The 27,720-nt window shown below is 53.6% G+C and overlaps 3 protein-coding genes across 5 annotated transcripts; all 3 read left to right on the forward strand.

The window, feature by feature from the left end:
• Window positions 1-3,503: 3,503 nt before the first annotated feature.
• On the forward strand, window positions 3,504-13,616 carry Klc2 (kinesin light chain 2). Of its 2 annotated transcripts, XM_013115989.3 has the most exons (16): window positions 3,507-3,816; window positions 4,461-4,699; window positions 7,537-7,767; window positions 7,856-7,925; window positions 8,447-8,669; window positions 9,378-9,465; window positions 9,567-9,668; window positions 9,752-9,925; window positions 10,052-10,151; window positions 10,940-10,989; window positions 11,080-11,147; window positions 11,524-11,632; window positions 11,722-11,880; window positions 11,953-12,077; window positions 12,239-12,296; window positions 12,693-13,616. In XM_013115989.3, exons 2-16 carry the CDS (start codon window positions 4,472-4,474, stop codon window positions 12,774-12,776), a joined length of 1,869 nt encoding a protein of 622 aa, XP_012971443.1. In that variant the 5' UTR covers window positions 3,507-3,816; window positions 4,461-4,471; the 3' UTR covers window positions 12,777-13,616. The 2 variants fall into 2 exon arrangements, with proteins under 2 accessions (XP_012971446.1, XP_012971443.1); XM_013115992.3 differs by lacking the exon at window positions 11,722-11,880 and having other exon boundaries at window positions 3,504-3,816.
• Window positions 13,617-14,217: 601 nt separating this feature from the next.
• Rab1b (RAB1B, member RAS oncogene family) lies at window positions 14,218-21,107 on the forward strand. Its single transcript, XM_040749824.1, has 6 exons — window positions 14,218-14,367; window positions 15,845-15,917; window positions 16,193-16,288; window positions 16,371-16,466; window positions 19,504-19,635; window positions 19,730-21,107. The coding sequence occupies exons 1-6, from the start codon at window positions 14,354-14,356 to the stop codon at window positions 19,922-19,924; spliced, it is 606 nt and encodes a 201-aa protein (XP_040605758.1). The 5' UTR covers window positions 14,218-14,353; the 3' UTR covers window positions 19,925-21,107.
• A 709-nt stretch (window positions 21,108-21,816) lies between these two features.
• On the forward strand, window positions 21,817-27,669 carry Cnih2 (cornichon family AMPA receptor auxiliary protein 2). 2 transcript variants are annotated; one of them, XM_005064023.2, is made up of 6 exons: window positions 21,817-22,114; window positions 25,759-25,827; window positions 26,230-26,277; window positions 26,522-26,634; window positions 26,729-26,872; window positions 27,042-27,669. In XM_005064023.2, the coding sequence occupies exons 1-6, from the start codon at window positions 22,034-22,036 to the stop codon at window positions 27,067-27,069; spliced, it is 483 nt and encodes a 160-aa protein (XP_005064080.1). In that variant the 5' UTR covers window positions 21,817-22,033; the 3' UTR covers window positions 27,070-27,669. The 2 variants fall into 2 exon arrangements, with proteins under 2 accessions (XP_005064080.1, XP_040605752.1); XM_040749818.1 differs by lacking the exon at window positions 21,817-22,114 and adding an exon at window positions 23,564-23,682.
• The last annotated feature ends 51 nt before the right edge of the window (window positions 27,670-27,720 follow it).

The raw sequence follows: 27,720 nt of genomic DNA on the forward strand, positions 1-27,720 counted from the left end.
ACTGTCTTCTAAGATCCTACTAGCATGGCCCACTAGGCAGCACTTAAAGCATCCCACTGCTTTCCTAACCCAAAGTACCAAAGTCTGTATCTTTCCAAACAAAAGCATGGCCTGGCCAATCCCTGGTACCAACTTCTGTCTTAGTTAGGGTTTCTATTGCTGTGAAGAGACACCATGGCAACTCTTATAAGGAAAATATCTAATTTGGATTGCTTGCTTACCATTTCAGAAGTCCAGTCCAATATCATGGCAGAAAACATGGTAGTGTGCAGACAGACATAGTCCTGGAGAAGTAGCTCAGAGTCCTATATCATTCAGGAAATGGACTGTGACACTGGACAGTATCTTGAGCATATGAGACCTCAAAGTCCCCCCTCCCCACAGTGACACACTTCCACCAACAAGGCCATACCTACTCCAATGAAGCCATGCCACTCCCATGAGCTTATGGGGGTCAATTACATTCAAACTACCACAAAAACTCTGCCTCAAAAAGAAAGTTGGGCTGGAGAGTACTTACTACTCATCCAAAGAACCCAGGTTCAAGTCCCAGCACCGACACCATAGCTCACCACTGTTTGTAACTCCAGTTCCAAAGGACCCAACACACTCTCCTGGGCTTGGTTCCATGTACACAGTGCTCAGATATACATGCAGGCAAAACGCCTACACATTAAAATTAAACTTTGTGTTTTTTGAGACAGAACTTCTCTATGAAGTCCTGGCTGTTCTGGAACTCACTATGTAGACTAGACTGGCCTTGAACTCAGAGATCCACTTTCCTCTGCCTCCCATGTGCTGGGATTAAAGGCATGAGCCACCACAACCTGCCTTAAAAAAAAAAAAAAAAGTAGCAAGAACAATGGTTTGGGGATGTGTGGGTATGCTGTTGAGCATCACAGAAACAGCCTGAGCTGAACCACCCCCTCCACACCAATTCCTTCCTTTTCCCCCATTAGCAGCCTGGCAGGAAATCAGCAGCTGGAAGTGGAGGAGACCAGGGCAGAGCAGGACAGACGACAATCCCTCTCCTCAGGGAACACTGCAGTCCTCAGAGACTAGATAACAAGATGTGGCTAGAAAGGTTGAACACTGACAAGGTTATGCACTGAAAGCAAGATAAAGGGAAGAGAACAGTCAGGAACGGCCCAGCTCCCTCTCCCCAGCACAGGGGCACATCAGCCTCTGCTAGAAACAACAAAAGTCACAAAGCAAGAGTGAACATTGCTCCTTATTTACCTGGCACAAGGTGATGAAAAGGAATGAGCCCCTTGGTTAGGCAGAGAAAAAAGGGAGGGGACAGAGGTAGTGGGTGGGTGCCTTTACTTGGGGGTGCTTCATGCAGTGCAGGGTCTACTTTGGGGGACCCTGCCTCAGGGGAACCGAAGGCATGCACGTTTGTGCTGCTGCATTACAGTGGCATGCCGCTTGGCTTCCGTGTTGTCTCCTCACACACTCTCAATGACAACTATTTGGACTAGTGATGCAAGAGAGAAGAACTGGTCACTGGGAGACTTAGCTACCTGAGAACAAGAAAAAAAGATGGCCCTTTGCCAGGTGGTGGTGGTAGTAACTGCATATGACTAATCCTAGTACTCTGGAGACAGAGGCAGGAAGATTTCTAAGTTCAAAACCAGCCTGGTCTACAAAGCAAGTTCCAGGACAGCCAGAGCTACACAGAGAAACCTAGTTTTGAAAACAAACAAAAAGATGGTTTCTGCTCAATAGACCAGGATGGCCTTGAACTCACAGATCCTAGTCTCTCATGCTGGGATTAAAGGTGTGTCCTACCACTCCTTTCAAGATAAGTTTTGAAATGTAATAACAATCACCAATAGAAGCAGCACAAGATCAAGGAGAACAGGGTGGATTCTCACTGAAATGTAAGTAGTAACTTAGTGTCTTATCACACCACAAGATGAAAGGGTTGCTGCCAAAGTTGGGCTGATCTTGGGCTTCACAGGTGGAAAGATTGTATTTTTGTTTATTTGCAACACTGAGAATTGAACCCAGGGCTTCATATATGCTAGGCAGGTGCTACCACTGATATGGTACAGGTTCTCATGTCCCTAGCCCCCATCACTAAGTGACTATATGGCTCACTTTCTGGATAATTGGGCCCTGGGCTGCCACCACCTTATGAGCAGCATCTAGGTTGACGGAAGGGTGAAGGGCCAGGAAACTCTAATAGCATTTAGTGAAAGACACAGGGCTAGCCCAAATAAAGAAAAGACTGAGTGGGACACCTCCCTTGTCTCTGAGCATTTCCTTTGGCTAAAGGAAGCAGAGTTCTTGCTGGAGACAGGCTATGAGGACATAAGGAAAACGTTAAGTAAAAAGTATCCCTTAAGCTAGGGATATAGCTGAGCCCATAGCATGCTTGCCTAGCATGAAGCCTTGGGTCTGCTCTCCAGCAAGCCCTACAACTGGACACAGTAGTAATGTTAGCACATGGGAGACGACGGCAGACAGAAGTTCCAGGTTACTCTTAGCTACATGGTAAATTTGAGGCCGGCTTGAGCTACATGAGACCACATCTCCCAGGTGGGGTGAGGGGACTTTCTAATACTTTGAGTGCCTCAGGAGAGAGAATGAGCTTCCTATTACAGCCTGTACTCAAGCTCAGAGTCCTGGGCAATAACTGAGAAAGGCCCGCACCAAGTGCTAACCTTGTTCCTGAGTTCACCCTACTTTCTGCTTACTGGCTTGTGCTCTCTGGTTCCAACTACACTGGGCTGGGCCCTGCCACAACAGTCACTAAGAAAACGCTCTACGGGTTTGCTTGCAGCCTGATCTTTTGGAGGCATCTTTTCAGTTGAGGTTCTCTCCTCTCTTATGACTCTAGTTTGTGTCAAGTTGACATAAACTAGTCAGCACAAGAGGTCTTTCCTTCCCAGTTGGTGACACCTAATCTGAGGCCCCCAATGACACCACCACAAACCAAAGATAACTCCTCCGACCTCATTATCTGGTCAGCAGTATCGCCCAGATGTCCCCCTCGTCCCCTCGGGGGCATAAGTCTTCTCTCCACCTTTCTCAGCCTACTCCTTTCCACCCCTTTCTCCCTTTTAACCAGAAGCCTTCTTGGGTTCCCTCACAAAGTAACCCTAGGATGCTGAGAATTCTCTACAGACACACCAACAGCTCCGAAGCCTGAAGGAGGGGTATCTCTAAAGATAAACAAGTCTAAGGAGGGGAGTAAGATGTGGATAATGGCAGTACCAGCCTGTGGCAGTACCAACTTAACAGGCCTCTGTGAGCATTAAGTTAATGCACTTAAGACATCAACCAAAACCCTTGACAAGTAGTGAGGACTCAATAAATGTGGACTGCCACACTCTGGACGCCAATGAGGCTGGGCCTTCTCCTAGCTCCTCGGTCATCACTGGTCCAGACACTGGGCCCCGGGGTGTTTCACAGACCAGGAAGCTCTGGTCCGAAGGGGCGAGCCCAGCCACGCCCCTTCTGCGTCCCTTCAGAGTTGGCCCCACCCCGGAGCCCGCCTGGCCCGCGGGGTCCCTTTAAGGCAGAGAAGTGGCCTGCTGGAACGTGTTTCGCCCCCTCCGACGCCGCCGAGGTAGCGGCTTCACCTTTAAGGCGGCGCGGGGACTGCTGGGAAGGCCGGCGGGATGGAGGCAGCTAGACAAGCTCACGGTCGCGGATCCGGGTGAAGTGGGGTGGGAGCCGGAGCCGAGCCGGAGCCGGAGCCGGAGCCGGAGCCGGAGCCGGAGCCTGTCCCAAACAGAAGGCGCAGGTTGGCGCGGCCCGGTTTGGCCGGGAGACCGAGTCAGGCCGGACAGTGAAGAGCGGCTGCAGGTCGGCCTAGAGGAGGAGTCGTCGTGGGCGCGGCCTGTGGGAGGACCCTACCGGGCTGCGGGGAGGGGGCGCGGTCCTGGACTAGGGTTGGGAGTTGGGCCTTTTCTAGGGAGGGTCTGCGGGCGTTTGGCCAGCCTGTGGGAGGGGTCGCTGTGGGCGCGGCCTGCAGTAACCAGTCCTGAAACTCAAGTCGCAGCCTCCCGGGGACGGCGGAATTTGCCTCATCCTGCCCTGGGGGAGGGGCTCTATGGTTCCGCTTGCCCTGGGGGAGGGGCCGTGGCCCGTGCTTAAGCCCGATCGCCCGGAGGGACTGTGATCTCCCGCCGTACAGAACCCTAGAGCTCTGTGTCTTGACTAGGACAGTTCCGGGAAAGTCCTGTGGCTGGGCTACGTTAGCCCGCCTGAGGCGGTGGTCTAGGGCCGAATCAGGGGCCAGCCTCACTCGCAACACCGCATTGCGTCTCCCTGGGCGAAACGAGCCTGGCGCGCCCTCTGTAGGCCGAGTGCTGGCACGGTGCGATCTGCGGACTGGGCACCCTTGGGGACCTAGGCGTCCGGGGACCTCCTGGTGTTTACCTAACCTGGGGTGGACGGCGGTGTGGCCCTTGGCAGGGCGCCCGCCCACACGCCCCTTACCTCCACAGACGGCCAGACCATGGCTATGCTGGTGCTTCCGCGGGAGGAGAAGCTGAGCCAGGACGAGATCGTGCTGGGCACCAAGGCTGTTATCCAGGGTTTAGAGACCCTGCGCGGAGAGCATCGTGCCCTGCTAGCTCCCCTGGCTTCTCATGAGGCAAGCGAGGCCGAGCCAGGGTCGCAGGAGCGCTGCCTCCTCCTGCGCCGCTCCCTGGAGGCTATCGAGCTCGGGCTTGGGGAGGCTCAGGTAGGTCAGTGTTGGGGCTAAGGTGGAAGGTTACTGCAAGGTCCTGGTAATGTAGGAACATTCTCAGCGAGGGACTCTTGTCTCTTGGAGTCTCGTGTTAAGAATAAGTAATGTTACATGAATAAATACACTTTGGAGATGTCAGCCCTGCCCGAGTGGGCAGCCCTACTTCACACAAAGCTGTACCATCCAGGCCTCTTACTAACTAACACACTGAATGGCAGAGGAAAGCAAATGCTTCAATAGCCTCCCTTCACAATTCAGTCTTACTTTAGTTTATTAAGTTGTGTAGTGTGTAGTTTATCACTTGTCTAGTGTGTACTAGGCAATCTGTTAATGCCAAGGATGCAGAATTCAACAAGGTAGACAAGATCCTTGTCCTTACAGAGCATGGTGTCTGTTATCCCAGCACTTGAGCAACAGCGGCCAGTTTGGGTCAGATGGTGAGACCCTGTTTCACCTTACTGTCCCCTTCAGATAAAAATTAAGATTTTTCCCCCTAGTATAATAGGAGAAGAAAAGCAGACACACACACATACTTCATCAGTGATCCAAAGACAACAAGATCTTGTGATAGTTTACAGTAGGAAGTCTTGTGTATTGGTAAGGCAAGAGTTCTCTGAGATGACATCAACTCAAGACGGGAAGGGAGAGATGGGCCTGTGTCCAGAAGAGGCAACTAGGGGAGCATTGCATGTGTAAAGACCTCAAGGTAGGAAAGGCCATATGCTCAAAGTGTGAGGAGGATTGGATGACTAGAACTTACAGAGAGGGAGAAAGGACAGGAGAGGCCTGTGTGGAAACAACATAGTCTGACTTAGGTTTTCAAAATTCTCTGTGTGCTGTGGAGAGCTAACCTTAGTAGGTCAAGGATGGACTCGGAACAAGTGATTAGGGAGCCACTGCTTGGCTTCAAATGAGAGATAGGCGTTTGAATTAGAGGGGTGGCCATGAAGACACAGTTGTAGATATTCTGGAAGGAGACTTAGCAGGAACTGGGGATGAAGAGATTAAAGATGCAGTACAACTCCTGGAAGCCTGTGCTTTTGGAAAGCTCAGGGATGAAAGAAGCTGGATCATTTAGGAGCTCTGCTTAGATCCCCATAAAGTAGGTTGTTAGACAGGGAAGGGGTTAGATTCTGTGGGAGAGGGTTAGTTCTCTTTGGTTCTTGACCAAGCCACTGCCTGGCTTCAGAAATCTTGTGCCGCTAGTATTGTTTTGATTTCCTTTCTTTAAAATAGTGATCATGCCATCTGTTATATACACTTCCAGGTTGGTTAGGAACTATTTTGTTTGGTGGTTTTGTTGTTGTTGTTTGTTTTTGTTTTTGAGACAGGGTTTCTCTATATAGCCCTGGCTGTCCTGGAACTCACTCTGTAGGCCAGGCTGGACTTGAACTCACAGAGATCCTCATGCCTCTGCCTCCCCAGTGCTGGGACTAAAGGAGTGCACTACCATCGCCCAGCATAACATTTTTTTAAGCTGGTGGTTATGAAAACACCTGTCCCTTAAAATGTTTTCAGAGCTGGGCGTTGGTGGAACACGCCTTTAATCCCAGCACTTGGGAGGCAGAGGCAGGCGATCTCTGTAAGTTCGAGGCCAGCCTGGTCTACAGAGGGAGTTCCAGGACAGCCTCCAAAACAATACAGAGAAACCCTGTCTCAAAAAACCAAAAAATAATAATAATAATAATAAAGTTTTCAGATAGCCAGGTGTGGTGGTGCACCTTTAATCCCAGCACTCAAGAGGTAGAGACAAGTGGATTTCTGAGTTTGAGGCCAGCCTGGTCTACAGAGAGAGTTCCAGGACAGCCAGGGCTACACAAGGAAAAAACCTATCTTGAAAGAAAGAAAAACAAAGCAAAATTAAATTTAAAAATGTTTGCAAATATGCTGGGTGGTGGTGGCACATGCCTTTAATCCAGCACTCGGGAGGCAGAGGCAGGCGGATCTCTGTGAGTTCGAGACCAGCCTGGTCTACAAGAGCTAGTTCCAGGACAGCCTCCAAAGCCACAAAGAAACCTTGTCTCGAAAAACCAAAAAAACAAAAAAGAAAATACAGGGTCCTAGACTGCCCAACCTTCTGAAAAGGCAGTGTCACCTCCCCGGCCACTTAGCTGTCAGACACAGAGGTATGCAGGGCACCAGTCTCACTAGTGAGCAGTTCTTTGACAGATGGGAACAGAATGGCATAAAGGGTAGCAGCAGTGGAGATGGAGCATTCCTGAAAAAAGACAATGATCCTGGCCCTTGAAGCATAGAGAGGAATATACAGCCTCTGCCAAGGCCCCAAGACAGACAGAGCCTGGAGAGTCAGGAAGAGCATCAGATGTTGAAAGAGATAGTTGTTGAGGCTGAGGCTGGGGGACCCCCTTACCTCTACCTGTGGTTGGATCTTCAGACCCTTTGGGGACTTTGGACACATGTGGCTTCCTTTCCTTTCAGCAGGCAAAGAGTGCTCTGAATGATCACATAAGTCAGGATGAAGTCTTTGTGTGGCCTTTCAGCCACCTATCAGGTTTCTTGGAGCAAGCACTAGTCCTGGGCAGGAAAGAGCTGTGATACATTGGTCATGCCTGCAGTGGGTGGAGTATAACTGAAGGGAAACAAGGGGGAGTCTGGGAGCTCAGAGGTCCCACAAGGATCTTGGCAGTCAAAATTACCAGACCTCTTCTTGCGTTCCAACTCTGAACTGAAACCTGTGGCCTTGGGTAGGGAGAACTCAGACCTAATACCCAACAGCTACTCTCAACCAGTGCAGGCCTTTCACTGGCTCCCTAGGTGGCTGAGGCTAAGGGATGGCCAGGGCTCTGACCCTCATCTGGCTGGCTGCACAGGTGATCCTGGCACTGTCAAGCCATCTGGGGGCTGTGGAGTCGGAGAAGCAGAAGCTGCGGGCTCAGGTGCGGCGCCTGGTGCAAGAGAACCAGTGGCTGCGTGAAGAGCTGGCAGGAACACAGCAGAAGCTGCAGCGCAGTGAGCAGGCCGTGGCTCAGCTGGAAGAAGAAAAGCAGCACCTGCTGTTCATGAGCCAGATCCGCAAGCTGGATGAGGATGCCTCCCCACACGTGAGCCTCAGCTGGCCAACATCCACTTCCGACATGACCACTGGTGCCAGTGCCACCTTCTCTGACACTTACTCCTGTTCCTTTTTAGGAGGAGAAGGGTGATGTCCCCAAAGACTCTCTGGATGACCTGTTTCCCAATGAGGATGAGCAGAGCCCAGGTACAGAAGGGCAGTCAGCTCTAGATTGAGGGAAGGGACAGTTGTGTAAAGTCCTAAAGGTCACAGGAGATGGAATATTGTGGCATCCATGTTCTTTTTTTTTTTTTTTTTTGCCTCATTTTCAATCACATTATCCCAGCACGTTAGGGCTTAAAAGACAAGTCTTATAAGTTCCATCTTATATCCCTGAGCTCTGTGGGGAGTGGGTGGCATGCTTAGCAGACCTGGAGGATCTGAACTTGGCTCTACTGTTAGTTTCTTTCTGGGCCTCCTTAGACAGTCAGAGAAAAGTCATGCAGGACTATTGAGTTGGGCAACGCTTGCCTCATTCACAATGCAGAGGAGATGAAGGGGTCAGACTGACTCCTTGTGCAGTGTCTAAACCTCCTCTGTAAGTGCAAAAGCTGAGGCGGATTGGTGACTTGCCCAGGAGCACATGGACAAAAGGCTAGGCTGACATGTGCTAGCCTCGCTCAGAAAAGAAAAGGCACACCTAACTTCCTGTTCTCGGCCCCCTGTAGCTCCCAGCCCTGGAGGAGGGGATGTAGCTGCACAGCATGGGGGCTATGAAATACCAGCTCGGCTACGTACCCTCCACAATCTGGTAATCCAGTATGCTTCACAAGGCCGCTATGAGGTGGCTGTGCCCCTCTGCAAGCAGGCACTGGAGGATTTGGAGAAGACATCAGGACATGACCACCCTGATGTGGCCACTATGCTGAACATCCTGGCACTAGTTTACCGGTAAGGGCCCTCTGACCTTCCAGATGGCAGGCTCAAGGGATAATTGACCAGCAGAAAAAGAAGGGCTTGCATAGGTAGAGCTGGCCTCCAATTGGAAATAAACCTGTTAAGAGTTTTAAGGAAAGGTTGGCTATGAACAACAGCAAGGTAACATAAAAACACCAGGGTCACTGGGGGTCAGCACAGCCTCTCTAGGCATCCATGCTTGAGTGTGGATTTTGAAATGTGAGTTGGAAGCCAGGTGTGACAGAATGCTGTAATCCCAGCCCTTAGTGGGTAGAAGCAAGGCAATCAGGAATTGGTTACAAAGCTAGTTCAAGGCAAGCCTAGGATACATGAGACCCTAGAAAGAGGGAAAAGATGAGGGAAGAAAAGTGGGGTGGGAACATAAATTGGCCCAGAACTCATAATGGATGACAGGGTTTTTCTGTGGCAGGTGACAAGAGCTGAGGCATTACTGGGGATCACTTAAAGTTTAGTGTTGCTTAAGGGTCTGGGTATGAGGTGGGTCCTAGTGATCTGTGATAAACTGTCTAATGTCCCCCAGAGCTCTCAAGGGTAGGGCTGTCCAGGCCTCCCATGCTCTGAGTTGCACTCCTATCGTGTCCACTCATCAGTGACCTCAGGAGGAGTGCCTACGGGGACCACGGGCCCCTGGGGGCAGGCTTCGGGCTGGAGGACATCCCTGAATGTCCTGCCTGCTCCCAGGGACCAGAACAAGTACAAGGATGCTGCGCACCTGCTCAATGATGCCCTGGCTATCCGGGAGAAGACACTGGGCAAGGACCACCCAGCTGTAAGTAAGAATCGGATTGAGTGTTGCCCTCCACTCCTCACAAGTCCCAGAATCCCTGCCATTAGCTCTGAATGAAAACACCTCCATTCTCTTACACCCAGGTGGCTGCAACCCTGAACAATCTGGCTGTTCTGTATGGCAAGCGGGGCAAATACAAAGAGGCTGAGCCACTGTGCAAGCGAGCACTGGAGATCCGGGAGAAGGTAGGAGTAGATAGGGCTTAGGAGTGCTGGCCAGACAGAGTGGAGTCTGAGCAGCTCTGAACCCAGCCACTGACTCTTCCCAGGTCCTGGGCAAGTTTCACCCAGACGTGGCCAAGCAGCTCAGCAACCTGGCCTTGCTGTGCCAGAACCAGGGCAAAGCTGAGGAGGTGGAATACTACTACCGGCGGGCCCTGGAAATCTACGCCACACGCCTTGGGCCTGATGACCCCAATGTGGCGAAGACCAAGAACAACCTGGTGCTCTGAGGCTGGGCTAGGGGCTGGAAAAGGAGGTGGCGGCATGGAGAGGACTGATGTCCAGGAGGAAGGAAAAGGAAAACTAAGCTCCCTGCATGCTGCTTACCCACTGTCATTGCTTTCCAGGCTTCCTGCTACCTGAAACAGGGCAAGTACCAGGATGCAGAGACCCTGTACAAGGAGATCCTTACCCGTGCTCATGAGAAGGAGTTTGGCTCTGTCAATGGTGAGTTCATGGCTGCCATGTGCCGTCAGTTCATTCCACAGAAGCCACTCAGCTAGGAGCGCCCAGGACAGTACTTGGCCTTGTAGATCACCCTGCCTAGACTCTGACAGGAAGCCCAGCCTCACCTGTGGATGGTGCCCGCAGGAGCCCACTCACCTAATTCATTGCCCTGACCAGACAAATTAGCAAACCCCATGCTGAATCTCCTCCTTTCTCCTTCCCCTGCTTCTGGTTTTTGTTTGTTTGGTTGGTTTGTTTTGAGACAGAGTCTCACTATATAACTCTGGCTGTCCTGGAACTCACTATGTAGATCAGGCTGACTTTGAACTCATGGAGGGAGGTTTACTTGTCTCTGCCTCCCAAGTGCTGGGATTAAAAGTGTGTGCCACTATGCCCATTCTCCTCCTTTCTCTACATGACAATTCCTGTTCACTTTGAGGGCTATCCCAAGTGTCTTTCCTTCTCAGAAGCAGCCTCTGGCCCCTTATTGCTAGCCATTTCCTGATGCCCATCCCTCAGCCTGGCCCCTCATTCAGTTGTATCGCCAGTCTCGTCTCTGGTCTAAGGTGTGTGAGGACCTGCCACATCACTCCTAACCCCACCTCATTTGTAGCCATTTGACACTACCTGTGGCCTGTTCATCTGGGTACAGAGGAGGGTCAGTAGTACAAAACCCAATCCTGTCCTTCCTACATACTCCTGTCCCCTTCCCCAGATATCAGTCCCTTATCTGGTCCAATTGGAAAGACCTGTATGGCAGGCAGGTGACAGTCCCCTATTATTCCCAGGAGAGAACAAGCCCATCTGGATGCATGCAGAGGAACGAGAGGAGAGCAAAGTGAGTGGCACTGTGGGCAGAGCGTGCAAGTGTAAGGAGGGGTGAGGCTGGGAAGTATGGAGCTCCCCAACTGACTGGTCTTTCCACCAGGATAAGCGCCGGGACAACGCCCCCTATGGGGAATATGGCAGCTGGTACAAAGCCTGTAAAGTTGACAGGTGAGGGCTGATAGGTCTGGGTTAGGGGTAAAGTGAGTACCAAGGAAGCAGTGAGACCCAGGCCTCACACTATCCTTCACCTCTGAGACATTTCTTCTATTAGCTCATCTCTCAAGGCCCAAACCCAAGAAGACTTTCTGCACTGGGAAAGCTTGGTTCACTCATTCCTGGGTCTCCCAGCTTCTGGTCCTGGTGGCAATGTCCTAGGAGAACTCTAGGGCCAGGTTTCTAGCGCTAGGATGGTTCTCTCAGGACGGGTCTACCACAGGGGCAGATGAATAGGAAAGGCCAGATTTTGGATGGCCTGTTTGGCCCCAGAACCCCATGTGGGCTGGTTGCTGGATAGAGTTTGAGACTTCCTGCCATCTGTCCACAGTCCCACAGTCAACACTACTCTGCGAAGCTTGGGTGCCTTGTACCGGCGCCAGGGCAAGCTTGAAGCTGCACACACACTGGAAGATTGTGCCAGCCGCAGCCGCAAGCAGGTAGGGCTCCGTGGTGGAGGATGGTGAGTAGGGGCCTTTGACGGTCCGTGTGCTTCAGTTGGGGCCTGATGCTCCCTGCCCCCTTTCAGGGCCTGGACCCTGCTAGCCAGACCAAGGTGGTAGAGCTGCTAAAGGACAGCCGTGGTGGACGAGGAGACCGCCGAGGCAGCCGAGATGCGTCTGGGGGTGCTGGGCCTCGGTCTGAGTCTGATCTGGAGGAGTCAGGGCCTGCCGCTGAGTGGAGTGGGGTGAGTGTGGGCGCTGAGATAGGTTGTGAGACTACAAAGAAAGCAGGGCTTAGAGACGATTCTTCCCCACAGGATGGCAGTGGCTCTTTGCGGCGCAGTGGGTCCTTTGGGAAGCTCAGGGATGCCCTGAGACGTAGCAGTGAGATGCTGGTGAGGAAGCTGCAGGGGGGTGGCCCACAGGAGCCCCCTAACTCTAGGTGAGTTTCTGTCCCTGAGTGTATCCTGTTGGCTCCCAAGTGACATCTCTCCCTCTCAGGAAACATGACCACCAACTCTGCTCTACTCTGCTCCCGAGACCCAACCTGATGTCCCTTTATTGTTTTACCATGAACAAATCCTGGTCCTCCTTTTCCCTCAGGATGAAGAGGGCTAGCTCTCTCAACTTCCTTAACAAGAGTGTGGAAGAGCCGGTTCAGGTGAGAGTGGAGGGCATCTGGGTTAGGCAGCCTAGACTCAGGCCCCTACTGAATACATCTGGCCCCTTGGTCTGTGTATGTCCCCACCCAACCTTACCTGGTGAGTCTTCATCCAGCAACAGCCCAGTTTGTGCTGGGAGGATATATGTAGAAACAACTAGGGGCAGGCAGGTAAAGGGGAGAGTAGCCCGTGCCCTGGGGCAGATGGATATAGTCAGCCAGTACCAGCTTGAAGCTCTCAGGCCCCAGGTGTGAGCTAAACTTCAACTGTGGCCAGTCTTCGCTCACTGTGCTTGCACTAGGGACTTGGTCAGTCCCTTCATCACTGTCTGTGTCCCCCTTCCCTTCACGCCCAGCAGCATGTCTAAGCAAATGCCTCCTCTACTCTGCCCACAGCCTGGAGGCACCGGTCTTTCCGACAGCCGCACCTTGAGCTCCAGCTCCATGGATCTCTCCCGAAGAAGCTCCCTCGTGGGCTAAAGCTGAAGGGGCAGTCAGTCTCCAGAGCCTTCATGTGACACGACCCCTTACCCCAGCCCTGCGCATGGGCCTGCTGCTTGTCCTGCCTGCCCTCCCAAGGACCCCTGTCTTTTGTGTTCAATCTCAGGGTAACCTCCCTTGTCATCTCAGCCAGGGCCCTGGAGGCCGGGCCTGCCCACCCCAACTCTACTCCTTATTTATTCCTTCCAGCAGGGGGCCTCTCTTCCCAACATTCAGGGCCTGTGGGAGTGGTGGCCTGCCTACCCAGCCCCCAAAGCCAAGAACACTTAAGTACTTCTGTCCCTTAGCATCTTCGTCTCCCCAGCCCCGGCCGTTGCTTCTGTATATAGAGAAATAAGTTATTGGCCGTGTCATCCTCTCAGTCCTCCTCCCTCCAGTCCACGGTACTCCCACCTGCCTCTCCCTTGTCCAGTGGTACCGCCCAGGCCTTAAATCACCCCTGTTCCGAGTGGTGGTATCTCCCAAGCTCCAAGTTCTAGGAGCAGAACCTCTTGAAAGGGTTTCCCGATCTCCTCGCCATTCTGGTTTTGGAGGGATGTGCTCTACCCAACCTCGCAGATGCCCGGATTCCCACACCACCGGGCCCTGTGTTGCCTCCCGGACTTATGCACCGCCCTTTGCACCCAGCCCCGCCCAGGCATGGCCTAACCCCACCCTGGGCACGACCCATTGAGCCATCCTGCCACGCCTTCCTTGCCTCAGCTTCTAATGTCCCCTCCACACACCCCCGCAGTAGGAGGGGCCACCCCATTTGATGGGTGAGGCAGTCGCTGTCTATTTTCAGATGTTGCTGTAGAAATAAAGACGATTTAAATCTGATCCAGGCTTGTTTTGAGAAGGCTAAGCATCCCTAGGGTGAGGTGGAATCTGGTGGAGTGAGGGGCACACACATCACTCTCTGTCCCTTGAGATTGGATCTAATATTCTGCCCTTATCCTGAACTGTTGGAGGAAATGCTACAGATTTGGGGTTTCTCCTAAAGCATGCCCTTATGGGGTTGCAGATAATTCCCTCTTTGAGTTCTACCCCACAACATGTTCTTGGACTGAATGAGTGTCCCGAGATGATTTTTTCTTGTATGTTGTAACACTAGTGATGACAGTCCCATCTCACGAAGAACGCTGAGTAAGTCAAGTTTTTCTGGTCATAAATACGTTTAGTGTTTTAAATCTGCAAACCAAGAGGGTGGCTACCCATCTCAGGTGAACCATATCTACCTACCACGGCGTTATACAAGAGTCTAACCTGCGTATAGTCCAACCAAGATACCGCAGGTCATTCAGGGATTCAGAAAACTACAGACCCCAGAAGGCAGTTCGCGGGTTGCGACTGGAGCGCACGGCAGTGTAGGTTGGCTGGGTTGCGCCTGCGCAGCAGTGGCAAATCGAGTCTCAGGGAGACTACAGGTTCCGCAAGCCTGCGCGGGGCAACCCGAGTCGGAAGTGTTTGCGCCTGCGCGGCGCGGGCGGGGTCTCCAGGGCGGAGCGGCCACCATCTTGGAACGGGAGGCGGAGCAGAGCCGACTGGGAGCGACCGAGCGGGCCACCGCTGCCGCCATGAACCCCGAATAGTGAGTGAGCCCCGCCCGTGCCGTGTGGCGCAGCCTCGATCATGTCTATGGAGCTATATACTTATCGAAGTTGTCTGGCCCTGGTCAGAACTGCGCGGCGGACCCCACATCCGGGTCCCTCTTCCGCTGACCCCCCCACATCCGGGTCCTGCCCCTCCCCCCGGGAACCCCAGGACCCCGGCTCAACACCCCGAGTTCTCTCAATCAGGGCCCGGAGGCGACAGCCTCGAAGGGCAGCACTTGGAGCCCGCAGCACAGGCCCTCCAGCCCTTTTCGGTTGTGACCCTGCAGATCGGTCTCCCTGAGCCTCAGTTTCCCCACCGCTGCTTGACCACGGGCAGGCGGTTTGGAGTTCATCGTAATAGTGTCTGGTCTCCAGAGTCGTGTACTTTCAGATGCGCCGTGAACCACTCTCTTTTAACTTTCTGGAGCCTGGTTTTCGGGGCTGGCCCAGAAGAAGCTGAGCAGACAAGAGCCCCTTGTTGATTCACATCCCTGCGGGTCCTTCCCTCTGGGGCTGCCATTTGCCCTGCCTGGGCCTCGCTGTCCTGTCACTCCCGGGCCCAGAGGCCCGTCCTTTTCCGTCCTCTCACCTTTGCTCAGGCCTTAGCGCCACTGTCACCCACTGTCACACGGCTTCCCTCACCTGTCACTGCCAGAGACCTTTAGCTGAATGTGGAATTTGCTTGCTCCCCTAGAGTGGGGCTTTATTCCTCCAACTCAAACCCTTTGGGGTGGACGGCCCTCCCACATCCTCTTCTTCCCCTTCCCGCTTCCTTTTTCTTCCCCAGCTCTAGGCCTCAGGTTTCCTTGAGAGAGGGTGAAGCTCAGCAGGGTTAGGAGGGAACAGAGAAGGGAGGCTGCAGGCTGTCAGTCTCACAGTTAGCCACTGCCTAGGGTAAGTCATTTCCCTTCCCTGACTTCTGGTTTCCTCAGCAGTTGGAAATACCATTCACTTCGTTGCACTGTTGTGAGTGCTTTCAGAGGACTTCACACAGGGCCAGTTACAGTTGAGGAAGCATTAACTGCTGCCTCCATGGTCACTTGTTGACAGCCTCTTACTAGTGACTTTATCTCAGGCTCTTTCACATTTGTTTGGGCTTCATGGGGTCAAGCTTTCATTTTTGGGCCCTAGGCTGGCACACTATAAGGCTTAGTGTGGGTTTCCTAAATAATTCCTACCAGACAGCACCAGAATCTCAGCTTTGGCACCCAGCTGGTTGTTTCTTGGTAAATTATGTTCCTCTCTTTTGCCACAAAGTGAGAATTCAGACATAGCAAATTGAAGGTTTTGTAGGCCAGCTTATGGGGATAGTGAGGGTCCATTTTTGTCCCCTTTCAGGACAGTGGGAGGATCTGGTGAGCATCATGGTACACAAGCAGAAGCGTGCCTCACCGTGCTGTCCTGCTCACTGCAAGGGCAGGGGTGGGACTTACTGCCTGCCTGCCTTCGTAACTTCCCATCTTCTTTTGCCAGTGACTACCTGTTCAAGCTGCTTTTGATTGGCGACTCGGGTGTGGGCAAGTCGTGCCTGCTCCTGCGGTTTGCTGTGAGTAAGAAGCACCCCATGTTATCTACCTGGGGTCCTAACTGGCCACTGGGAGGAAAGAGGGACAGCTCAGAATACAGTAGTTGCAAGACCTGAGAACCAAGAATGAGGTTGCCGGAGCTGCCAGAAGAAGGGCCCAAGCCTGGAAAGTTGGGGTGCTTAGAACTAAGACTTGGCAGTGAGGCGCGCGGCAGGGGTAGGGAGCTGGAGGGAGGACTTTAAAATAGTTTTTGGGCCTGTCTGTTCAGGCTGTTTCACTGGCCCTAACCTTTCAGGATGATACATACACAGAGAGCTACATCAGCACTATTGGGGTGGACTTCAAGATTCGAACCATTGAGCTGGATGGCAAAACCATCAAACTTCAGATTGTGAGTATGGCTTTTCTGCAGCACTGAGACAGAAGTGGAGGCTCTCTTGTGGCTGACCTACCCTTTTTCTCCTGTCTCATAGTGGGATACAGCTGGTCAGGAACGGTTCCGAACCATCACTTCCAGCTACTACCGGGGGGCTCATGGCATCATCGTGGTATACGACGTCACTGACCAGGTACTCCCGGACTTATCTCCCATACTTGCCTCCTGAGCCTTGACTTTTTTTGTTTGTTTTGTTTCTCAAGACAGGGTTTCTCTGTAGCTTTGGACACTGTCCTGGAACTCTCTCTATAGACCAGGCTGGTCTTAAACTCACAGAGACCCACCTGTCTCTGCCTCCCGAGTACTGGGATTAAAGGCATGTACCAGTATCGTCCAGACTGAGCCTTGACTTTTGACTCTTGCTCCTTTTCCTGTTTTCATTTCCCTTAAGGTAGACACTATGCTAAATTGCTTCATAAAAAAGGGCAACAGGCCACAGACAGAAATGGATCCTACCAAGACTCTGTCATTCATGAAGTTTTGTTTTTTTGGGTTTTTTGTTGTTGTTGTTGTTGTTTGTTTTTTGAGACAGGGTTTCTCTGTATTGTTTTGAAGGCTGTCCTGGAACTCGCTCTGTAGACCAGGCTGGCCTCGAACTCACAGAGATCCACCTGCCTCTGCCTCCCCAGTGCTGGGATTAAAGGCGTGCGCCACAACACCCGGCTCTGTCATGGAGTTTTTATGGAACCAGACTTCATGGCCTCTGCTACCTTCCAGACTACTCATATTTGTTACCTCCCAGACCTTCCAGGCTACCCCTGTTTGGTGACAGTCAGTTGGTTGGTTACTGCTGGTTCCTTGCTTCCTGAAGTCTACAGACAGAGCAGTTGGAAGGCTTTAAACAAGAAAGTGAGGGAGCCTAGCATAAACAGTAGTTCTGGAATACTGTATCTACTGTGGTGACTTCAGCAGCCAGAAATTGTCTTTACAGTGTCTTACAGTTTATAGAAACTGTGGTCTTTAGTTTTCCTTGTTCCCTTGCCCCATAAATGGCTCTATTGCCTACCTGTCCCAAATTCCTGGGCTTAAGTGACCCTCCTCCTTAGCCTCCCTAGTAGCTGGGGCTACTGAGTACTTACCTCTGTGTCTGGCTTTCGATGCTCATGAGAAGCCCCTCGTATTTCCTTCATAAAGATGAAGACTTGGTCCAGGCTGGGGCAGTGACTTAAACGCTTCCAGCTAGTTAGTAGCAGAGGCCAAAGGCCTAGTCTCCTGATCCATCTGCTTTACTTTTCTGCCAATCAGTGCTAGGCTGGGAGAGTTCCTGCTTTGGGGGGCAGTGGCCACGAACCAGAAACTCCTGATACCCCTGCCTTCACCTCCCAGCCCTTCCAACAAGCTAGGTGAGCTAAGTGCCGCTCAGGTCACCAAGGCTTTAATTAAATGTTAGATCCAATCAGCTTCTTGCCCAAATTGAATCCTTGTGACTTTGTACCGTTTTCTTTTCTTTCCTTGAAAATATCTGTTTTAGCCTTTGTCTCCCACTAAGCAGACATTCTGCCAGTGAGCTACATCCCCAATCCCTTTGGTCTCTTTTTTATTGGCTCACCCTTGCTGCCCATTAACCCCATATTTTCTGCATCCTAACTAACTCCAGCCACTTCTGTGGCCTTTGTCTTGTATTCTGGGACTCTTGCTGTGTGTTTTGGAATTCTTCTGTCCAGACAGATGTCACATGGGTTCCCGTCTCTGTGTGTGTGCTTGCACTGGCCCCTGGTGTCTGTAATGAGAATAATCCTCATGCTCTTACCCAGTGAACTAAACGGTGAGGCCTCTGTGCCCTATTGCTTTCTGTTGCCACAGTAAACACCAGGTGGGAGGAAAGGGCTTGTCTCGTCTTAAAACCGTCGGTGATAGTCCATCATCTAAGGAAACCAAGGCATGAATTCAAGCAGGAGCCATGGGGAAGGTGCCTACTGTCTTGTTCCCCATGGCTTGCTCAGCTTGCTTTCTCAGACCACGGAAGGCCACCTACCAAAGGGTGACACTGCACACAGTGAGCTGGGCCCTCTCACATAACCATCAGTCAAGAAAATGCCCTGCAGACATGCTCACAGGACAGTCTGATGGAGGCAGTGCCTCAGTTTAGATGCCTTTCCAGATGCTGAGGTTTGTATCACGTTGAACAATGCTAACTAGTACACCTTGTTTCCTACATGAGGAAATTGTTTTCCAGAGGTGTTAGTAACTTACCTCTGATGTCCCAATAAAGAAAAAGCCCTTTCTCTGCCTTCAGCTGCCTCTGTGAGCTCCATAACAGCTGCAGGATTCAGATTCTAGCGCAAGTTCACCATCTCTCCTGCCCGCCTTCTGCATCCTCGTTTTGTAATATAACCCTTGTAAGTCTGGCCAGGAAACTTCCCTTCTCCATAGTTAGTCTCAAGGCACCTCTATTCTCTCCCCATCATTTCAGATCTGTCCCTTCATAATAATAGCAGTAATGAGGATAATAGCAGCTCTTGCTAATTGAGCACTTGTTATGAGACAGGCCTGCATTCATTCCTCATGCAAACAGCAGCTCTGCTGAGAGGTATTATCTGAACAAAAGAGGAAACTGAGACCCAGGTCAGGTGACTAGATATCTGAGGTCACATAGTAGATGATCAAATTTGGACAATAGCCTACCATCTAAGCCTTTTCTCTTCTAGATTATTCCACTTCCCAGTTGCTCTGCATTTTGTTAGAATGATCTAAATCCTGCCCAGACCCTATTTCCAGAACACAGATAGACCCCAGGTACTGTTGAGCTGAGAGAACCCTCACTGTCTCATGGGCATGCCAAGTTTATATAGGCTAAGACCTTTTCAGCTCTGTCCTGCCTACCCAACTCCTCCCAACCTACAACCTGCTATTTTCCCACCTCCCACTGTACAAAGACACCACACCCTCCCATCATAGCAGATGCTGTCTCCTCAGCTGGTAGCTTTTGCATTAGTTGAGTCCATGCCTGAAAACTGGGGTCAGCTGCTGGCTGGTGGCTACTCTGTTCTGGTTCTAGTTTGTTGGTTTCTGCATGGGACAGAACCAGGGGAGAAACTAAGCCTGGAGTGGGGGGGGACTTCATTTGTATTCCCATGCTCAGGGCCCTACCTTTCCCTCAAAGGAGCCCTGTTCTCCAGGCCTGGCTAGACTGGGCTTGGGAGTTCAGTAACTTTGGACACTGTGCCTAGGAATCCTATGCTAACGTGAAACAGTGGCTACAGGAGATAGATCGCTACGCCAGTGAGAACGTCAATAAACTCCTGGTAGGCAACAAGAGTGATCTCACCACCAAGAAGGTCGTGGACAACACCACAGCCAAGGTGAGCAGGGCCAGGCCTGACTGTCAAGAGTTAGGGCTTACTTCCCTTCACCCCTTCTCTCCCTTGCTCTTATCTCTTTTTTCCTCCTTGGCAGGAATTTGCAGATTCTCTGGGTGTCCCCTTCCTGGAGACGAGTGCCAAGAACGCCACCAACGTTGAGCAGGCATTCATGACGATGGCTGCAGAGATCAAAAAGCGGATGGGGCCAGGAGCAGCTTCTGGGGGTGAACGGCCCAACCTGAAGATCGATAGCACCCCTGTGAAGCCAGCTAGTGGTGGCTGTTGCTAGGAGGGGCACTTGGGGAGGAGACACCTTCTCCAGATGATGCCCCTGGAGGGGGCAGGAAGTGCCTCCCTCTCCTAGGGCATTTGAGTCTGTGGTTTTGGGGTGTCCTGGGCTCCCCATCTTCCTCTGGCCCATCTGCCTTCTGCTCTGAGTCCTAGTCCTGTCAGGGCCCCCTTGGAGGACATGCAAAACTTGTGGCTGGGGTGGTCACAGGAACTGCTCTGCTGCTGCCTCTAGGTACCTTCAAAAGATGCCCACCATGCACCTTTCTTTGGAATGAGGGCTCCGCTGTCTGTCACTCACCCCCATGTATGCTGCACTGGGTTTCTCTTTTCCTTTCTTCCTTCCCAGTAGCTGAGGGCCTCCCTGCCTCTGCTGCCCCTGGCTGCAGGCAGTGGCCAGGGGATCCAGGGCCTCAGATCCAGGGTCCTGCATCGGACCTCAGAACAGGCGAGGGGCCTGCAAAAGCCCAACAGCCCACCTTTTCCTCACCCTGGCCTCCCTCCACTGCTCCCACACTCAGCCTGAGCCGTCCAGCTGCTGTTGGGTCTTGAGCACAACTAGGGTAGGTGGGCGGATGGCTATGCTGGGCCTGTGTCTCAAGCCCAGAGGGAGCCTGCTCCTGCCTCCCCCTGCCCTGCCAGAGCGAGGCCCATGTGCTGCCTGCCCACCGAGCCCCTTTGTCCCTGAGAAAGGCGGAGGCGGAAGGCCCACCGTGCCAAAGGCCGGGCACCAGCCTTAACCCTTACTCTGCCAGCACCACTTCGGTTTCCCTGAGGCAGTACATCTGGCTTGTTCTCCCTCCATTCCTCAGAGCCTGAGGGGGCCAGACTTACTTTCTGGGGAACGTAGGGGCCACTCGGGGTTGAGGGACTCTTCCCCCTCCCCACTCAGAATCCCGGCCCTCACCCTCTGGCCCAGCTTCCTGCAGAAAACCTTTGGTCGTTACCTAAGAAGCCATGTCCTCTGTGCTGCCGTCTTGCCCGTCTCTCCCTACACCCATCCCCCCTCCAGTGTGTATTTAAATCCCTGGGCTGCCCCTCTGGGAGGGAGCCTCTTCTCCCGGGCTCCCCTTTGGTGTCGTGTCAGGCACTTTGCAAGGAAAAGCCACTTGGGGAGAGATGGAAAAGGATGAAAAAAATAAATTTCCATGACCCTTGGATAAGCCGAGGGTTTTTGCAAGGAAGCTGTGGTGACTTGAGTGGTCTGTGGTCCGAGCCCGTCGTTGAGTTTCTGGATGGAACTGGAATCCAGAGTTTGGTGTGATACATAGGGGGTCCTGGCTCGAACTGCTGGCAAAAGTCCTTGACCCACATTCTGGGGCTGGTAAAGCCTGCTGTGCTTCTGTGGGATGTCCCCAAGGGCCCAGCACCAATCTGTCAGGAAGGCAGGCTGGAGGCCGTCGGGTGATCCACCACCGTCAACACCCACTGGGATGGCTTGCAAGGCATGAAGTTGGGCAACAGCTGGACCCAGGATCGGGCATTGGGCCCCATAGATGTACTGCATTGCATTTGGCCCTCACCTCCAGTCCCCCTCTTCTGCCTTCTCTCAGGCTTCAAGCCAAAAATGCCAGTTATCCTGAACAAGTGCTTCACATGAGGGCCTCAGCCTGTCTCCACACCAGGAGAGATTGGAGACGAGGTACTGAATGTGGCTGTGGTGGGCTTGAGTGAGTCTTGAACCAGGAACTTGCAGCCGGGTCTTCCGTGTTCTGAGGTGCACCAGTGGCAGTGTTGGGCCGTCCCAGCTGACAGAGGCTGGCGGAGGGGCCACTCACAGCCTCGGCCCCGCCCGAGGCCGCTGCTCAGCGGCCCCGCCCCCGGCTCCGCCCCGCCGGCTTCGCGGGCTGGAGAGCGAGGGAGCCGCGGGCGAGGGATCGCAGGATGAGCGATCGGGGCCCGGGCAGCCGGCAGCGGACGCGCCCCCCGAGCCCCACGGCCCGCGCCCCGCGTCCCCCACGGCCTCGCGGCCCCGGTCCTGGACGCGCCACCCGTGTCCCTCGAGTTCCGTGGGCCATGCCCGGCCGGCCCTAAGTGTGGACCGGGGGGCGTCCCCTTGCGCCCAGACCCCGCGCTGGCGCCCCCCGGGCCGCCGCCCGGCGCGGGGGCCATGGCGTTCACCTTTGCAGCATTCTGCTACATGCTCACCCTGGTGCTGTGCGCCTCCCTCATCTTCTTTGTCATCTGGCACGTAAGGCTGGGCTCAGACTGGGGGCGGGGTGGGGGGCAGTGGGTTTAGGGAGCAAGCTGGGAATGGGGCGGATGGTCTCAGAGCCCCGGGGAAACTTGAAGGGTCTTTTCCACTATCCCCCATCCATTGGTTTCTGTTCGCTAACACCCTCCCCCCCGCGTGCGCCATTAATACCCTGTTGTCGGCTTCCTTCCCCGGGGGTAGCCCCCCTTCCTTTACCGCCCCCGCCTGTCTGTGGGTATGTCAGTAGGCCCTGACCCTCTCCTTGCCTCATCCAGTTACTGGGCAGGGGGAGGAATTCTACATCCTCATCCGTCCACCCCCGTCTGTCCATCGGTCCATCGGGCAGTTTGTCTGTCCCCACACACACACACACCCCTCCTTTGTGGGTTTTTCCAATCCGTGTGATGGAGCCAGTTGCTATGGCAACTGCATCTGTTTACAATACCCGCATATCTTGGAACCCATTAACCCTGTTCCCTCCCAGACCCTTCTCTGACTGGAGGGACAGGTTTGAAATAGCCCCAGAACCCTAACTCCACCTTGTCTCACTTTGGGTAACCCCCAGTTCCTTTCCACTTGCCAGCTTCCTTCCTGTTCCCACACACATGCCCTTTGTCTTTCACGCCCCACTCCTGGTCTGCCCTCACTCGAGCCTAGCCTGACTCTTCAGCATCTCATCCTGATAGCTGATCCCTAGAGTGTTCTTCTACCTACTTCTCTCCTGGGCTTTCCCAAGGGCCCTCTCTACCTGGGCCCTTTCTCCTCACTACAGTGAGCTGGCTCACTGTTGGGGCCCCTGTCCCCCTTTCCAGCTTCCCCTGTGCCCTGCTGTCTGAGGTTACTGCTCCAAGCGGGTCCCACCAGGTCTCTGTTGTAGCTGCTAGCACTCTGTGCACCTGCGCACGCCTCACTGCTGTTATCATCCTGTTAGGGTCCTCTTACCTGACTGCACACAACCAGCCTGCCTCCCTTCCTCCTCACTTTCCCTGCCTCTTCCCTGCTCTCCCACTTCCTGTCTCTTCCTGGTACTTGCTGCATGCTCCCCGGTAGTTACTTTCTCTGGGAAATATCCCCATCTCTCCTTTTGTCCTGTCTCCTCCTTTCTCTTTCAAATGCTATGCCCCACTTCTTATGAAGATCCTAAGCCCAGAGTATGTCCAAGCCCGTGCCTGTCTCTAGTCCTACCCCTCACTTTGCTCGTCCTGATCTGAGTCTCCTAGTTGCCTTTTGCTTTTTCTTGGTCTCTGCTCTGTTTTTCTCTTCTTCTGTCACCTCAGATCCAGTATGATCTTTCTGAGCTTCCTGTCTCGGGCTCAGGGCCTAGGACAGTCCTTTTGGGGCAGGAGAGCTTGGGTCCTAAGAACCAGAAAGAGACACACAGGAGGCAACTGGCTCCTGAAATTCAAGAAGCCCACCTCCCACTCACACCCCCTCTTTCTTTGATAGGACCCCTCTTCTCAGGAGATTCTCAGCGCAGCCTGCATAGCAGCTGCAAGGGAGTCGGGCTCCATAAGACCTAGACTTTGCCCTTGCAGAAGGCCTGGGCTGAGATGAAGTCTACTAAGGTTTGGAGCAGCACCTTTGTACTCTCAACAGACCATTCTGCAACCCCTACTATTATGAGCCACCGTGCTTCTTCAGCCTTTTAGCTGGGTCATTTTAGCTAGCTGGAGCAATTTCCTCATCAGGAAAATGGGCTTGTAGACATGATGTCTGGGAGAGGAGATGTGGGTCTCAATCCAAAGTTGTTAAGTAGAACCTTCTGAGCCAGGACCCCAGGTCCTACTAGTCACCAGGCAACCCTGGTGAGTGACGTGTGTCAGCTGTCACAGTGGAGAATTGTTTGTTCCGGGGTGAGGGAGATGCTGAGTCAGCGCCAAGCAGCCTGGGGGGTGGGAGGCTTGACACCCGCTGCCTGCTGTTGGTGCCAGCTCGGGGGCAGACAGCCGGCACCCTTCCGCCCCTGCTGGACCCTGTTGCTGTGCCTATCAGGCAGGCAGCTGCCCAGAGTCAGAGGAATTGGGGGGAGGGGCTCCAGATGGCTCCAGCTCCCTCCAGGAAGCCCATGTTCTTTTCCTCTTGAACCGTATGGGGTCTAGGATGTTTGGGGGTGGTGGGCCTGCTGCCTCATTCTGGGGCTAGAGGGGAAGGGAGGGGACTTCCCTTCCCCCTGTCAGGTTTCCCTGCCAGTCTGCCTCCCCCAGGTCACCAGCAGGTCCTCAATCTCCTCAAATGTCTGCTACCTCAAGAGTTTCCCACTTCTGGGTACACTGCTATCCCTGGACACGTGGGGCCTTCAACCTCCACTCCGCTACCACACAGGCCCTTTGGAGCTGGCTACTAGAGAGTACTGGGATGCATCTACACCACTCCATTTCCAAGGCCACCACCCTCTCACTTAGACCACCATGAGCCCCTCCCTGGACTTGAACAGGCCCTTCAGTGATCTGAGTATGACAAAGTAGGCAGTGATTTTAATTGGATTACAAGTTTACCATTCAGTAGCTGTGTGGCCTTGCACAGGATACCTAACCTCTATTCTCCTCTGCAAGTCAGAAATGAAAATACTACTAGCAGTTAAGTCATTAGGTTGTTCCAAGCGTTCAGTGGCGGCTGACAGAGCCTGCTGGGTGGTTATCTTGGCTGAATCTGTTGACCAGCTTGTATCCCCACCAATCCTAACCCTAAGTCTGATTGCCCCACGTTACTCTATAATCCTCTAGGACTCCTCCTACTCCTGTGTTAAACCTAGTCTTGGCTGGCCTTGCGGGGACCGGCTCTGTTGACTTTCCCATCTGCCTGGCATCCTTCCCTGCTTTCTTCCCGTTCTCACACAGCCCGGCCCCAGGAGCCCCCGAATGTTCTTTCAGCCTTCTGTGCCTTTTTATGTTATTCCCACTGCTTGGACTGCATCTCTCCCATTTGCTCCCTTTTTATGTTATTCCCACTGCTTGGACTGCATCTCTCCCATTTGCTCCCTTTTTATGTTATTCCCACTGCTTGGACTGCATCTCTCCCATTTGCTCCCTTTTTATGTTATTCCCACTGCTTGGACTGCATCTCTCCCATTTGCTCCCTTTTTATGTTATTCCCACTGCTTGGACTGCATCTCTCCCATTTGCTCCCTTTTTATGTTATTCCCACTGCTTGGACTGCATCTCTCCCATTTGCTCACCAGATGCTTACTCAGCTTGAACCCACCAACCCATATGGAGTCCCGGTCTGCCCCTCAGCACTCGCTGATCAAGAGTTCTCTCCCCAACCCCCTGGGGTGCCTCCTGGACAAGCACTGTGTTCCAACCCTCCAGGGTTCCTGTGCTCAGCATGAGGCCTGGGAGAGGAGCCGCCAAGTCTTGAAATGTATGGGGAGTACAGTGGACATTAGGATTCCATTGCTGACTGCTGTGTGAGCTTGGGCCAAGACTTGTCCATCTGCTTCTTCACTTTGCAATAAGCTCTATATGTCAGGGTCCCCAAGTGTAAATCCCTATCCATTGAAGTTCAGGCACGCGTGGTGTATGTCACCATCCATCTCCTTCCAAGAAGCCCATGTTCTTTTCCTCTGAGCCACTGGGGTCTAGGCTAACCTGGGTGTTGGTGGGCCTGCCCCAACCTTGACAGGCACATGCCCCTACCCCCAGATCATAGCCTTTGATGAGCTGCGGACTGACTTCAAGAACCCCATCGACCAGGGGAACCCAGCGCGGGCAGTAAGTGATACATGTGCTGTGCTGAGGTGTGTCCGTCCGTTTGTCTTTCTGTCATGGGTGGAAGGTGGGGATGGGGGTTGGGAAGATGGGGGTACGATGTGGAGGGCCGGTGAGGTGTCCCAGCCCTTTCCCCTGTTCCCGCCCTCGCAAACACCTGGAGCCGGCTTCAGGGCTCGGGATCCTCCTGGTGGGGCAGCCTTTTCCAGGCGCCGGGCCGTTGCCATGGAGATGCGGGTGCAGGCCCCTCCATGGTGACAGTCGCCATGGGGACACGGCTGCTTTCCTGAGAGGAAGACACCGCAGAGTGCTCTGGCGCCATCTGGCGACCACACGTGGGGCATGGGAGGCACCCTCGTGTCTGCTCCTCGGCCTTCCTTATCTAGGCCCTTTCCTTCCCTACAGCGCGAGCGTTTGAAAAACATCGAACGCATCTGCTGCCTCCTGAGGAAGGTCAGTGTCAGGGCAGGGGTCAGGAAGCCCCTAGCTAGTGCTGCCCCCACTCTCTGTTTCGGGCAGCGAGTCCTGTTTGATCCGCTTTGCCGCCTAAGAGGGTCGGAATGGCAATCAGAGGCCTTTTAGTTGTGAGATGATGGTGGGTTGGCATTTCCTAAACCTCAATTACCCCTCTGTGCCATTGAAGCTTGGGTTGGTCCTGGGCAGCAGTCCTTTGACCTCTCAACCCTCACTCCCCCAGCTGGTGGTCCCGGAATATTCTATCCACGGCCTCTTCTGTCTGATGTTTCTGTGTGCAGCCGAGTGGGTGACCCTGGGCCTCAACATCCCCCTCCTCTTCTACCACCTCTGGAGGTGAGGGCAGCAGCTCCCTGGGGAGGGGGAGGCTGGGAGCAGGGCAGGCTGAGCAGCAGACCTGGGTGGCTAGAGGGGGACTCCCTCGCCCCAGGTACTTCCACCGTCCTGCGGATGGCTCTGAGGTCATGTATGATGCGGTCTCTATCATGAATGCTGACATCCTCAACTACTGCCAGAAGGAGTCCTGGTGCAAACTCGCCTTCTACCTGCTCTCCTTCTTCTATTACCTGTACAGGTGAGGCTTTGGCCACAGCAGTTAGAAACTAGGCAGGTGGTATCCCAGACTTCAGGCTCTCAGTCCCCACTATCTCTTTTTGCCCTTGAGGACCATAGACAAGGCAGGGCATGACTGGGAGGGTAGGAGGCTTTCTCAGGACACATGTTCAGTTTCATCTCCCCCACAGTATGGTTTATACGTTGGTGAGCTTCTAAGGGGAAAGCCGGCCAGGGAGCAAGCCCAGAATGGACCGGACGCCTGTGCACCCCTAGCCCTGCCCTTCTGGCCACAGAGTCCTCAGCCCTGGGGAGACAGGGGGCACTGGTGCCTCCAGCCTCTCCACCCCCCCCCAACTGCTGCTGCGGGGACCCCCGCCTTCAGAGCTCTCCCCCTCCAACTAGGGCCAGGCAGAGCTCTAAACAGGGGTGGGGGCTCCTCTGCTAGCCTGCAACTGGGCATGGCAGTTGCCCCGGAAGGGGCAGGACTTCCAGTCTTGTCCGTTTCAGGGGAACTTGGGCCCTGCCACCAGGCAGACCTTGATCTTGGAAATTCTGGGCAGCCCCCCTTGGCCCTCACCCTGAAGCTCCCCCTGCAGGTGGGGGGCACCTGCACCAGGAACAAGCAGGCTCAATATGGGGGCAGCCCCATCCCTAGTCTGCCCTCTCCCCTCCCCAGGCTCTCTTTCCAACCCAGTCTCTACTTACCCCAAACCCAGCCCACCCTGTCCCCTGGTCCTATTTTCTATGTTGCCTGGAGGAGTCCGGCACCCCCTCCCCGGCCATTTGTGACAAAAGATGAATAAACTACTGAAAACACACAAGCCCCGGTTCTTCTCCTGGAAGGCTTGAATAGATGGGTTAGGTGGG

This window comes from Mesocricetus auratus, unplaced genomic scaffold (assembly GCF_017639785.1).
Source record: "Mesocricetus auratus isolate SY011 unplaced genomic scaffold, BCM_Maur_2.0 Super-Scaffold_4256, whole genome shotgun sequence".
Classification (NCBI taxonomy): Eukaryota; Metazoa; Chordata; class Mammalia; order Rodentia; family Cricetidae; genus Mesocricetus; species Mesocricetus auratus.